This window comes from Staurois parvus, unplaced genomic scaffold (genome assembly GCF_062004578.1).
Source record: "Staurois parvus isolate SC_StPar_1 unplaced genomic scaffold, SC_StPar_1.0 ptg000038l, whole genome shotgun sequence".
NCBI lineage: Eukaryota > Metazoa > Chordata > Amphibia > Anura > Ranidae > Staurois > Staurois parvus.
Window position 1 is genome coordinate 1,113,574 of NW_028317834.1, and position 14,445 is coordinate 1,128,018.

General features: G+C 44.7%; 1 protein-coding gene, 1 long non-coding RNA gene and 1 pseudogene across 2 annotated transcripts in view; 2 read left to right on the forward strand and 1 right to left on the reverse strand.

Moving 5' to 3' along the window:
- Positions 1-14,445, forward strand: part of LOC149470567 (uncharacterized) — a 389,981-nt gene that overhangs the window by 119,179 nt on the left and 256,357 nt on the right. The gene's annotated exons all lie outside the window — the stretch shown is intronic.
- Positions 1-14,445, forward strand: part of LOC149470568 (uncharacterized) — a 198,382-nt pseudogene that overhangs the window by 90,773 nt on the left and 93,164 nt on the right.
- The window catches only part of LOC149470569 (uncharacterized), a 60,768-nt gene continuing 46,532 nt past the window's right edge, over positions 210-14,445 (reverse strand). The window contains exon 4 of the mRNA XM_089662470.1: positions 210-1,515. Within this exon, the coding sequence (XP_089518596.1) occupies positions 566-1,515 (950 nt within the window). The 3' untranslated portion in view covers positions 210-565. The remainder of the gene's footprint in view (positions 1,516-14,445) is intronic.

The following is a 14,445-nucleotide window of genomic DNA, read 5'->3' on the forward strand; positions in this document are numbered from 1 at the left end:
AGAAGAACCTGGAATGGACTCTCCCACTGAGGCTTCAGAGACTTGGTAAGATGACAATAGACCCCATCCTAGTCTCTGGTACTGAGGCAGTGTTGGTCACCTCAGGATCCAGAAATGAAGAAAATGCTTGGAAACACAACTCAGTTGGTGAATCATGAAAATGCATTGCATGTTCATTCAAAGCTCCATAAAAAAGATAAAGATGAGAATCATGAGGGAAGCTGTTCAGTTTTTAATGCTTATCTTAAAACAAATTGTCAAAAGATAAAATATTCAAATCCCTTCTAGTTGTGTATTGATGGACATAAGCACTAAACTCAGTTCATCCGATCATTACATTCCAGTTTGTGCAGATTTTAGTTTGTTTCTCTTAGAGTAGCATTTTATCTTTTCTCTTCTTCTCTAGCTTGTGGGATGACATTGGGGATGTGAAACTAACTTGTGACACCTGAAACTTCTTTAATATCCCTTTTATTCCAGAATTTAATCTATGCTGAGATTTGTGAATCCTCCGGTGATAGATTAGACCAGCATTAACTGAAAAAGTTTTGTCACATTGAGAGCATTAAAATGGCTTCTCTCCAGTGTGACTCCTCTGGTGTGCGATAAGATATGACTTCCGTGTAAAAGCTTTATCACATTCAGAACACTGATATGACTTCTCTCCAGTGTGAATCCTCTGGTGTCTGATAAGATGTGATTTCTGTATAAAAGCTTTAGAACATTCAGAACACTGATATGACTTCTCTCCAGTGTGAATCCTCTGGTGTCTGATAAGATGTGACATATGAGTAAAAGCTTTATCACATTCAGAACACTGATATGACTTCTCTCCAGTGTGACTCCTCTGGTGTGTGATAAGACATGACTTCCGTGTAAAAGCTTTATCACATTCAGAACACTGATATGACTTCTCTCCAGTGTGAATCCTCTGGTGTCTGATAAGATCTGACTTCTGTGTAAAAGCTTTATCACATTCAGAACACTGATATGGCTTCTCTCCAGTGTGAATCCTCTGGTGTGTGATAAGATGTGACTTCACTGTAAAAGCTTTATCACATTCTGAACACTGATATGGCTTCTCTCCAATGTGACTCCTCTGGTGTGTGAGAAGACATGACTTCTGAGTAAAAGCTTTATCACATTCAGAACACTGATATGACTTCTCTCCAGTGTGACTCCTCTGGTGTGTGATAAGATGTGACTTCACTGTAAAAGCTTTATCACATTCAGAACACTGATATGACCTTTGTCCAGTGTGAAGCCTCTGGTGTGTGATAAGACTTGACTTCTGTGTAAAAGCTTTATCACATTCAGAACACTGATATGGCTTCTGTCCAGTGTGAATCCTCTGGTGTCTATTAAGATATGACTTCACTGGAAAAGCTTTATCACATTCATAACACTGATATGACTTCTCTCCAGTGTGAATCCTCTTGTGTTTAATAAGATCTGACTTCCGTGTAAAAGCTTTATCACATTCATAACACTGATATGGCTTCTCTCCAGTGTGAACTCTTTGGTGTATTATAAGGTATGTCTTGCGTGTAAAAGTTTTGCCACATTCAGAACAATGATATGGCTTCTCTCCCTTGCAAGCCTTCTGCTGTGTGATATATTTTCTCTCCATTGTAAAATCTCCAAACAAGTAGTTTGAAATGACTCCTCTTATGTATACTTGGGTTGGACTTTATTGTAAAGCCATTGTCACTTCCAGAACACTGAAATTACTTTTCTCCTGCTGGATCAATGTGGAAGAGGATCCAAACCATGACTTTTAGAACACAGATATGACTTGTATCCCGTGTGAATCCTCCAGTGAACTGCAGTAAAGACTTTCAGTCAATTAAGACATCCATGTGTTTTATTTTCCATGTGACTCAGCTGTATTCATGAAGACAAAAAAGTCCCAAAAACCTGGTTCATCAATCTACCTGTAGAGAAAGAAAAAAGATAGAATTCTATATAAAGGGCTACATAAAGTTGCTTTCTATTTTTAATGTTCATTACTAAATATATCTTATGAATAGAAAGAATATGTACAGCATTATCTACAGTATTTTTTAATCAAATAGATTTTATTAATAAAGTTTATAAGTGTGCACAGTATTCCCAACATTCAGCCCAGACAATGGAGTCATACATTCTCACGTATAGGCAGTTGTGGCACTGTTACAGATCATACAGAACAATAACTTGCTTTGTCTATGGTGTCACTTTTACCTTTTATAAATAAATGAACAGAGAAAAGAAGAAACAACCTAGAACAATTCAGCTGTACACGGCAAGTAACTCCCCCCAGTACATACATAGATAGCTGACACCGATCAATGAGGCCTGTGTCTCCAGGATCATACCCCAAGTATGGGCCTCCAATGTAGTCACCATTCAGTAGGATACAACTGGCCGTTCTCCTCCTATGGGGCTAAAAGAGATAAGATTTTAAAAGCCTATGAAGAACTAACCAGGAGTGAGCAAGGAGTATCCAGCCAGTTCTGCCAGACATACATCTCCTGGGGGAATTACAATGTTGGTAAGTTTGTTTTTCACATGTTAATGTGGAGTTCACCTGCTCAATCCACTGTTGTCTGCTGGGAGTTTGAGATGATAGCCAAGATCGTAATATTTTTTATGGTCAATAAACAGCAGCCTCACTATTGCTATATGATTTGTAATAGGAGGAGGTGTAAATAATTCCTCCTCTATTGACACCAAGAGGCACACCTGAGGAATATTGAATACCAACATTATAACACTGGTCATATCGTTCCACTTTTTGAATATCTCCAAAACACGTATCAAATCCCTGACATCACCGCTACAAGTGGGGTCAAAGGGGAAATCCCTCCTGTCCTAGCTGAACAATTGGGCTGGGGTCCTGAAAGCTCTATGCAAAAGAAATGACTGAGTTTCTGTGAAGAGGACAGAGAGATGAGAGGTATGGAGGTCACAATCATCTCCCACCACTTTCTCTTATTTTCTCTGTTTCCCATTTCTTTCTATAAGTCTTCGGTAAGAGTCAAAAGACTGGAATAAATATATGAGAGATCATGCCTTTCCCACTGGTGCCATCTGAAGCCCATTAAGAAGTGTGAGAGTGATGTGAAATCTGTATCTGATGGAAGTAGCAACCGATGGATGGGATCTAATGTGTCTACTAAGTCCCACCTGGTAAGATGCTGAAGTTGGGCAGCTATAATATAAAGTCTAACATTTGGTATTGCTAGGCCTCCTTGGTCTTCACCATACTGTAGAGTAGTGAGTTTGATTTTAGCTGACGGCTTCTTCTAAATGAGTTCCCCAAACTGGGAGTCTATACTGGAGAACCACTTACGAGGTGTCCACATGGGAGAATTGTGGAGTATATAGAGGAATTGTGGGGTCCATATCTTCTCTTGTTCATAGATGTTATTGGAAAGAGATAATAGTTTTACAAGGAGCTCATAACAATGTGATTGCAGGACTCACCAACAGTGTCAGGGAAGATCGCTGCAGCGCACGAATCTGCGCATGCGCAGGATCCTGACAAGGCATACAGGAAGGCGGGCACTAGGACCCAGGCGCACCTGTCACCAATGACGGCGGTGGGCAGGCACTAGGACCCAGGCGTGCCTATCGGTGACGGGCAGGCTATTTAAACGGGCCACTGCAGGATCCAAATTGCCGTATGGTCTTACTCCTTTGCCTGTGATTCCTGACTCGGAGTTGTTTCCTGTTGCCTAACCTAGCCTGCTCCTGACTACCATTGACCTTCTCCTGCCCTGACCCCTGTCTTGTCTCTGGATATTCTTCTGTCTGCTCCTGGTCATTCTGACCTCCTGTTGCTGAACCTGGCCTGTGACCCGACTATGCTTCTGCCTGCTGCTCTGGTCTGCTCTGCCTTTTGGGACACCAAACCCGGCCCGCCTGACTCCGCTACCTGCCACATGGATCCATCTGCATCCTGCTCTGATCTGCTCTGCCTTTTCACATCGGGCTCACTACTAAATTACGTGACACTAGAAGTCTCCTCTACCGCAGCTGGGCATACCTTGGGGCCACAACCTGGTCTCAGCCTGCTCCAAGTCCATCCCCACTATCAGGGGCTCTGGTGAACAAGCAGACTGGGGCTTAGACCCCGCGCCCTAGGGAACCCCAAACTGTGGATCTATAGAGCTACCGTTAGAGTCGTGACAGTACCATACGGCCATGTCTGAGCCTGGAAGAGGACCTTCTCCCCTGGATGAGATATGTCATCATTTGACCACACTTACCAAGGCTGTTAAGATCTTACAGGATGGATATGCACATTTGGAAGAACGTATCCAAACCTTGGCTACACCCGCTTCTGTACCAACGGATCCGGCTACTTCTCCTTCGGCCAGTGGTTCCTCAGAAACCCGTACTAGTATGGTGGTCCAGTTACCTTCACCTTAACCTTGTGTGCCTACTCCAGAATGATTTAATGGGGATCAAAGTAAATTCAGGGCATTCAGAAACGCATGTCAGCTGTATTTTGACCTGCAAGCACAAACTTTCTCCACAGAGACTGTTAAGGTGGGGTTCATCATCTCCTTGCTGCAGGAAGAACCTCAGGGTTGGGCCCACTGCCTGCTCAAGAGTCACCATCCACACCTAAACACCATGACTACATTCTTCAATGCCATGGCCCAGCTATACGACGATCCACAGCGGACAACTACAGCTGAAGCAGCATTACATGCGCTTCAACAGGGTCGCCAAGCAGCAGAGGACTATGTCTCAGACTTTAGACGATGGAGTGGTGACACAAACTGGAACGATGCAGCCCTACGACATCAGTTCCACCTGGGCCTGGCCGAACCCCTCAAGGACGAGGTAGCTCAGGTAGGCATACCTGGTTCCTTGGAAGATCTGATTGCGTTAGCCATCCAGATTGACCGTCGGCTACGTGAACGCAGGTTGGAAAGATCCAACCAAGCTCTGAGGCCTACCTGGGTGCTACCCAAGTTTCCAGCCCAGCACAATCCCCCTGCTAGAACCCGGGATTCTGAGGATACGGATGCCCCGGGACCTATGCAACTCGGGCTAATACATCCTTCACTAACTACCGAGGAATGCCAAAGATGTCGAGTCCACAACCTCTGTTTATACTGTGGAGAACCAGGCCATTATGTGCATTCCTGCTCAGCTAAATTGCGTAAGTGCATCTTTGTTTCTTCAGCTGCTCCTCCATCATGTTCAAATAGTTCAACTCACCTGGCTGTTCCCATTTCCTTCCAGCATCCCGGAAGAACTGTGTAGGTGACGGCAATTATTGACTCGGGGGCCTGCAGCTGCTTCATAGATTTAAACTTTGCCACCCAACAACATATCCCATTACTGCCAAAAGAACACGGGTTAAACATTTTTCTTGCTGATGGAACCCGTATTAAATCCGGACTGGCAGACAAAGAGACCCCACCAATCCATACTACGGTAACCAACCATCATCAGGAATTTTTACTTCTAGATGCTATCACCGCCCCACTGTTTCCTCTCATACTGGGCCTTCCTTGACTACGGGGCACACGAACCTCAAATTAACTGGAAGTCGGGCTCGATCCAATTTCCCTCTTCTTACTGCCAGGAACATTGTTTGCCCAAGGTATCCTCAGGTCCACCTACCCTACTGTGCATGGACTCTGATACGGAACTCTTTCAAACAATTCCTCCAGCTTACCATGACTATCTTGACGTATGCAGTAAACGGGGAGCAGATATACTTCCTCCTTATCGATCCTATGACTGTCCGATCGATTTGCTTCCCAGGTCTGAAATTTCCATTGGGCGGATCTTCCCCTTATCTGAATGGGAACTAGGAGTTCTAAAGGAATATATCGAGGAGAATCTTCAGAAAGGGTTCATTTGGCCCTCCACTTCACCAGCTGGAGCTGGAATATTCTTCGTAGAAAAAAAGGACAAGTCCTTGCTGCCCTGCGTGGATTATCGGAAACTAAATAAGATTACCGTTAAGAACCGGTATCCCCTTCCCTTGGTTCCTGAACTATTCCAGAGACTCAAGACTGCCACTATCTTCACCAAGTTGGATTTGAGAGGGACATAAAACCTGGTCCGCATACGGGAAGGGGACGAATGGAAAACGGCCTTCCGCACCCGTTTCGGCCACTTTGAATACCTGGTCATGCCATTTGGGTTATGCAACGCGCCTGCTACTTTCCAACATTTCATTAATGACATTTTCAGAGATTACCTGGATGTTTTTGTTGTCATCTACCTGGATGATATATGTAAATCCTCCTGCGCTTCTATGTCTCCTAGGATGAGTAAAAGGAACAGCCGCTCACATCCAAATCTCACCTTAAGATAGAACTAATAAATCTAATATATAAATGATGTAGCGCTGTAATAACTCATGAGTATGGTTATAAACATATCACTCTACTGACATCCAAAAGATAGCAATTGTGACATATATAAGTGATGCGTGCAATATAGAATACACTTATATATGGTTGCACTTCTCTACGGTTGGTGAATCACAGGATTCCCAAACATCATACTTATGAGCATCCTACCATTGCCTGACTAAAGAGGAATAGAGGAAGGAGGAGGAGAGAGTATAGAAGGTGGTGGAGTCATTTCTGGCCTGGAGAAATCATGTAGGATCCAGGGTGATCCAAGAGGCTTATTTGGCCCCTGTGGGTCGCAGGGGGAAAGTGAGCGGGCACGCCTGCCATATAGGAGTACTTCTCACTACCTGCACTGGCACAGCAGCACATGGTGTGATCATTGCATTGTGTGGATTTTTGAGACACAACTTGACACCGAATATAGTGGACTTTTTATCACCATTGTTTATATAAGTCACTTATCTGATGATGCATAACCCTGTATAGGGAAGCACTGTGTGACAATGATGATATGATCACTTGTTTATGATCACTTGGATATTTATAAGTGTATTCTATATTGCACGCATCACTTATATATGTCACAATTGCTATCTTTTGGATGTCAGTAGAGTGATATGTTTATAACCATACTCATGAGTTATTACAGCGCTACATCATTTATATATTACATCTACCTGGATGACATTCTGATTTTCTCCGCATCTCTGGAGGTACACCGAGACCATGTGAGATGCGTTCTGGGACGGCTTAGCCAGCATGGACTATATGCTAAGGCAGAGAAATGCAACTTTGAGCAACAGAGCATTCCATTCCTGGGCCTGATCATCTCTACTGCCAGAATTGCAATGCATCCCCAAAAGAACACAGCAATTTTGGAATGGCCGGTACCCTCAGACAAAAAAGGAGTTCAGGGGTTCATCGGATTTGCAAATTTCTACTGGAAATTCATTAAGAACTTTTCGGGCCTCATTTCACCTATCACTCACCTCACCAAGTTAGGAGTCCACTTCCATTGGACCCCAGAGGCGCAAACGGCTTTTGAGACAGTGAAGAAATTATTCACAGCAGCCCCCATCTTAAGCCATGCAGACTCCTCTCTTCCTTACACCTTGGAAGTAGATGCGTTCTAAAACGCAGTAGGGGCAGTTCTTTCACGAAGGAAAGGCCTGAAGGAACTAATGCATCCAGTAGCCTTCTTCTCTAGGAAACTTACCTCAGCTGAAAGGAACTACGACATTGGGGATTGAGAACTCTTGGCAATAAAGACAGCACTAGAGGAATGGAGATACCTGCTGGAAGGGGCCATACATCCAATTCTGATATATAGCGATCACAAGAATTTAGAATATTTAAGGACTGCTAAACGTCACAAACCACGCCAGGCTAGATGAGCACTGTTTTTCTCCAGATTCATTTTTCACATCACCTACAGGCCAGGATCCAAAAACACTAAACCAGATGCGCTTTCACGTATGTTCGAGGATCCAAAAGAATCTCCAAAACCGGACACCATTCTACCAGCAGGGAATTTCTTGCTATTAAAGTCTGAACTTCGGGGGCGCATGCGCGGCCAGGGACGGTGGCGGCTGCATTTTAGCTGAGCTCCGCTCATCCCCGGCCAGCACGGACTCACCTGATACGCGCCACTGCTTCCCTGCTAATAAGGGTGAGTCACACCCACTTGGCACCCGGCCCGGCTCCAGGGAGAGACCTGTATGGGGAAGATAGGGCGCTGGAAGCCCCCCTTCCCGTAGCCACCAGATTCGCGGCCCTCGCCGCTCCGGCGGTTCCTGTCCAGGCCGCAATCCCCGGCCTCCAGTATGCCCAGGAACCCAGGGAGAGATCCCGCCCCCCCGGTGGTCACGGAGGGTAATGCACCTTCATGCCTGTCAGCTTCCATGCCTGCCTCTGCCCTGACTCAGCCCCAGATGGAGGACTCTGATCCCCATAATAAAACTGGGGATCCCCAGCATATAACTGGGGGGGCAGCAGAATACTCTGCATCGGGAAATCATCCTCCCTCCACCCAGATATCTCAGCAAACCATACCGTCTCCTTCCCTCACACTTTCAGCGCTAGATGACAAGCTGCAAATTTTTCTGCGCAATATTACCGCATCCATATCCACTAAAATTGGAAAGCTGGCATTAGATCTCAGAGGGGAAATAACTCAGATTGGAGACCGCACGGATAAATTGGAGACTGAGTTTGATGATTTGGTGCAATACGTTCATGTTTTGGAGGAGGATAACGCATATTTGAAGCATTCCATGTCCCAAATGCAGCTCCAGCAAGAGGATTTAGAAAACAGGGAACGGCGCCAAAATATCCGTATACGCGGTATGTCCGAATCAATCGCTGATGCGCAATTGCACCGTCACCTTCTGTCCTTCTTTAGCGCAACTGCTCCATTGGTTCCGGAAACAGATTGGCGAATGGACAGGGCTCATCGCTCACTGGGCCCAAAACCTGTCGAAGGCACCAGACCACGTGATGTCATAGTTCGCTTCCACTTTTTTCAAAGCAAAGAAGCCTTATTATCAGCTGCTCGCCACAAATCATCTCTGGAATTTAAAGGTGACAGACTCCAACTCTTCTGCGATTTGTCTCCGACTACCTTGGCCAAGAGGCGAGCCCTGAAGCCGCTCACCACACACCTTCAACAACATCATGTCCTTTACCAATGGGGGTTTCCTTTCCGGTTGGTCGTAACTAGGGATAATACCCAAGTCGTGCTTCGTGATCTTCATGAGGCGGATTCCTTCTTAAAGCGCCTGGGACTTCCACCTTTGCCTGAAGATGTGTCCCCCTCTGCCACCAACTCCGTCTCGTCCATCCGCCACCCCCAACAAGATCTGGACTCCAGTCCGCGGAGGTCGGAAGAGACTCACACGTACCCCACAGCGTCCACGTCACCCTCAGTAGATCGATCCGTCTGTATGATGATTCTCTGGTGTGCCCTTCCGATGTGTTTCCGGTGATGATCCTTCCTTCCTGGGTTTTTTACATAATTTTTTTTCTTTTCGGGTTTCTCTTTTCTGTCCGGCCGAACCATTGTTGGGTGCATTTTCTCACTTCTGTTTTATGTGGCCGGGCATGACGATTTTTCTGATGTCTTGGTTATCATGCTGCTCCCGAATTTGTCTAGCCATAGGCCTAGACGACTTGGGCCAATTGGTTGTTCCCGAGTTTATATCCTCACGGATACTTATGTCAATTTCTATGTTTACACCTTTCTGTGTTACTTTATTGTTTTTTTTTTTCTATTGCATCGATGGTATTTCATTTCTTTTTTATGCTAACACATTTGCTTCAATTTTTGTTATTTTATAATGGCTTTGAGGTTTCTGTCGTATAATGTCAAGGGCCTCCACTCCATTCAAAAAAGGTGGATGGCTTTGAGGGAACTTCGATCCTCAGGAGCAGACATTATTTTTGTTCAAGAGACCCATTTCAAATCAGCTGGCTCCTTTCGTTTTGCCTCGAGATTTTTTCCCCAAGCCTATTCGGCCTTTGATCCCCCCGGGAAGGCTGGGGTGGCAATTTTGATTGGGTCGCACTGCTCCCTTCGGATTGTTTCCTCCAAAGTTGACCAAAAAGGTTGTTTCATTATTCTGGAATGTATGCTGGGTAACACTCCCCTTGTTCTGTTGAATTTATACGCCCCCAATACGGGTCAATTGCAATTTCTTTCCCAAACACTTGCTGCTTTAGACTCTTTTTTCACTTCGCATGTGATTGTGGGGGGTGATTTTAATTTGATTTTTTCCCCCCATAAGGACAGGAAAGTTCTTTTTGAGTCCACACCCTCGAAGCGGCAATGCTCCGCTTCAAAATCCTTTCGTAGACTGATAAGGGAGCATCGTCTCTTCGACGCCTGGCGGATTAAACACCCCCTCCATAAACAATTTACTTTCTACTCCACCCCTCACCGTAGCTTCTCCCACTTAGATCATTTTTTCATCTCTGCCCCACTGCTTCCACTCTTGGTCTCTTCTGAAATTAACCCCATTACCTGGTCTGATCACACCTCTCTGACTTTAAACCTTTTCTTTCCTCCCGCTATACCCAAACCATGTCATTAGTGCCTTAATGAGACCTTCCTCTCCACAGATCATCTTAGGGATGAATTGTCTCGGGGACTTGATACTTATTTTACCCTCAATGTTGGCTCCGTAGCCTCTTCCTCTATTTTATGGGAGGCCCATAAGGCGGTATTTCGGGGACTCTGTATTTCTATGGGTTCTCGTTTAAAGAAATCTGCGGCACGTGCTAAGGCCTCTCTTGTACATCAACTATTTTTGGCGGAGCGACGGTTGATGGCCAAGCCGTCCATTTCTGGGCTCCGGAAGGTAACATTTTTACGTGACCGAATTAAAACCCTCGACTCCAGTAAGGCTGCACAATCCCTTCTGTGGGTTAAACAGAAATTTTATGAATTTTCCAACAAACCCCATCGTATGTTAGTCAATCGACTTAAAGCTCAGTCTCCTTCCACGGTGCCTGATCTTTTAATCCAACCAAACGGCAGCCCTACCTATGATCCTCAGGTCATGGCAACCCTTTTTGGCTCCTACTATGAGAAACTGTATAACTTTTTGATCCCAGACCTTCACCCGCCTCTCACACAGTTATCCTTTGACAATTTTTTTGATTCCTTGTCATTTCCGAGACTATCACCCTCAGACATTGCCATTCTTAATGCCGACATTACGATAGAGGAATTACTTGATACAATTAAACATCTCCCTTCTCGTAAGGTCCCGGGTCCGGATGGTTTACCCTACACCTATTATAAATCCTTTATTGGTATCCTGGCTCCCCATCTCTTTTCTCTTTACAGAAATCTTTTTAAGGGGGTCACACCCCAGACTGAATTTTCACGAGCCTATATCTTGGTTATCCCTAAACCCGATAAAGATCCCTCTATTGTAGACAACTACCGTCCGATTGCCCTACTTAATTCCGATTACAAGATTTTCACAAAAATTTTAGCCAACCGACTGTCCGGAATTATTTCCAAACTCATACATAGGGACCAAGTGGGCTTTGTGCCTTCCAGACATGCTGCGGATAACACCAGGAGATCTATTGATCTGGTTGATCTGGTTAATCGATCCTCCACCCCTGCTGTGTTACTGAGCTTGGACGCTCAAAAAGCTTTTGACCGGTTAAGTTGGCCCTACATGTTTATGGTTTTGGAGAGGTTTGGTTTCCGGGGTCCATTTGTAGCAGCCTTGAAGGCCCTTTATTCTTCCCCATTTTCGCAGGTTAGATTAGCATCTTTTCTTTCACTCCCTTTTCAGATGTCAAATGGCACACGTCAGGGTTGTCCACTCTCCCCTCTGCTGTTTATTCTTTGCCTGGAGCCACTGGCCACAGCCATTAGGTGGAATCTGGATATTCACGGGATACATTCCCATACCCATGAGTACAAATTATCACTGTTTGCAGACGACATCCTCCTCACACTCACGAGTCCCTATACTTCTTTACCGATTTTGCATCAGATCTTGAAACAATTTGGGGCTATTTCAGGTTACAAAGTTAATACGTCTAAAACTGAGGCACTCCCAATTCACGTCCCACCTGTCACATTATCCTTGCTTCAGGAAGCCTTTCCCTACCGGTGGTGTACCCATTCTTTAAAATATTTAGTTACTAATCTTACTTCCTCTTACCAATCCATATACGAGGCCAATTTCCCTCCACTATTTATAGCAATTTCTCGCTCTCTGAAACGATGGGATGCCTTGCCCATCTCTTTCCTAGGATGCATTAACGTATTAAAAATGACAGTGTTGCCTAAACTTTTGTACCTGTTTGCGACCCTCCCGTTCCCGTTCCTATGTCCAAACTTCACTCTCTTCAGAAATCTTTCCTGCATTTTATTTGGCACAACAGGCGGCACAGGATTGCACGTTCTGTTTTGCTTTCCCCACGATCTAGGGGGGGCTTGGGGGCCCCGGATATTATAACATATTACTACGCAACTCATCTTCGTTTTCTCATGTCATGGTCTTCCCATCATCCTCCCAACACATGGACTGAGATTGAATCTTTGCAATTGTCCCCAGCTCATCCATGCTCTCTCCTTTGGTTGACCTCAGCAGTGGATGTCTCCTCCTTTCGCCATTTATTTCTGGGACCTATGTATTTTTCTCTGACTGTTTGGCGGAAATGTAGGGCTAAATTTACACTGGCCTCTGATTGCTCCCCACTGACAAATGTCCTCTATAACCCTAATCTCCCAGACAATATGGCCATGTCCCGGATGTCGCATTGGGTTGTAGCTAACCTTTTTCAATTGCGTCACTTGGTACACCCGGTGTCTCGTAAGTTACACTCATTCCCAGTCCTCCAGAAAAAAGCCCTTTTACCTTCTCAACACCTATATATTTATCTTCAAATACGCCACTTTTTTTCCACTTTATCTCCTTCATTGACTCTGGGGAAGCCTACTCCCTTTGAAAGTTTATGTATGCAGGGTCCCCACCATAGGGGTATAATCTCTAATACTTATAAACTTCTTATGGAAGCCCCCTCCTTATCCAATGATACTCACCTTTACATGCGTAGGTGGTCTCAATTCACACAATGCGATATTGATTTATTAACATGGAAGAAAATTTGGGAAAATGCATCTAGATCTTCTGTCTGTGTGGTTTTTAAGGAAAATATTTACAAGATTATGATGTTATGGTATAAAACACCTGAGGTTCTGCATGCTTATAACCCGAGTGCTTCTCCTGATTGCTGGCGCTGTAGTAGAGACCTTGGTTCTCTCTATCATATTTTTTGGACATGCAGCTCCATTACTCCTTTCTGGCAGGATGTTCTCTCCTTGCTGAATTCATTGCTGCATGTCTCTCTCCCACTTGATCCATTACATTTTTTACTGGGTCTACCATTCCCAGGATTACCTAAAGTATCCAGGAAACTCGCTGTACATGTGCTGACCGCGGCCAGGAGAAGCATTCCTATGTGTTGGTTATCCTCTAATCCTCCTTCAATGTCGATTTTGTACAAACTCATTGCTGATGTAAGACAGATGGAATATTTGACTGCACTACATAGTTGTTCGTTTGCTGTATTTGAGATGATTTGGCTCCCGTGGGATACTTTCACCTCTTCTATGCCGGCCCACATTGCAAGGCCCTGATATCCTTTACATTGATATTTATGACTCCGCTGGTCCTGACACTATTTAATTTTGCCATCGATGTATCTTTCTGTTATGTTTATTTTCTTTTCTTATCCTTTTGAAATATACTGTTTGTATTTCATGAAAACCAATAAAAATTGTTAATATAAAAAAAAAAAGTCTGAACTTCTGTGTCAATTGCAGCAGGCCTCAGTAGGAGCCTCTAGTCCACCTGGAATCACTGTACAAAACAGGGAAGGGCTTTTATGGAAAGGGGAGCAAATTTTGGTACCCGAAGAGGCACAAATTCTTGTTCTGGGTTACTGCCATGATCACCCGTTAAGCAGGTCACTTCGGGGTTTCCAAGACATTGGAATTGGCCCAACGCTCGTTCTGGTGGCCGAATATGGCTAAGGATTGCAAAACATATGTAAGGACCTGTGCCATCTGCAATCAGAACAAGACCACTCGAAACAAGGCCTGGGGTTTACTTAAACCTCTACCAGTGCCTGATAGGCCTTGGAAAATGATATCCATGGACTTTATAGTGGAACTTCCGCCTTCCCAAGGACATACTGCTATTTTTGTGGTTGTGGCCGGTTATCAAAAATGGCCCAATTTTTGCCACTAAGGAATACACCCTCTGCTTCTGAGACTGCTCGGATTTTCATTAAAGAAATCGTAAGACTCCATGGAGTTCCTGTGAACATTGTCTCGGACCGAAGGGTACAATTTACTTTGAGATTTTGGAAAGCGCTATGCGAAACCCTGGAAATCAAGTTATCCTTTTCCTCTGCCTACCACCCACAAACAAACAAATGGGCAAACCGAACGAACCAATCAGACACTGGAACAATACATCAGATGTTACACATCCTTCCTCCAAGACTACTGGGAGGCAATCTTACCTCTGGCAGAGTTCGCATA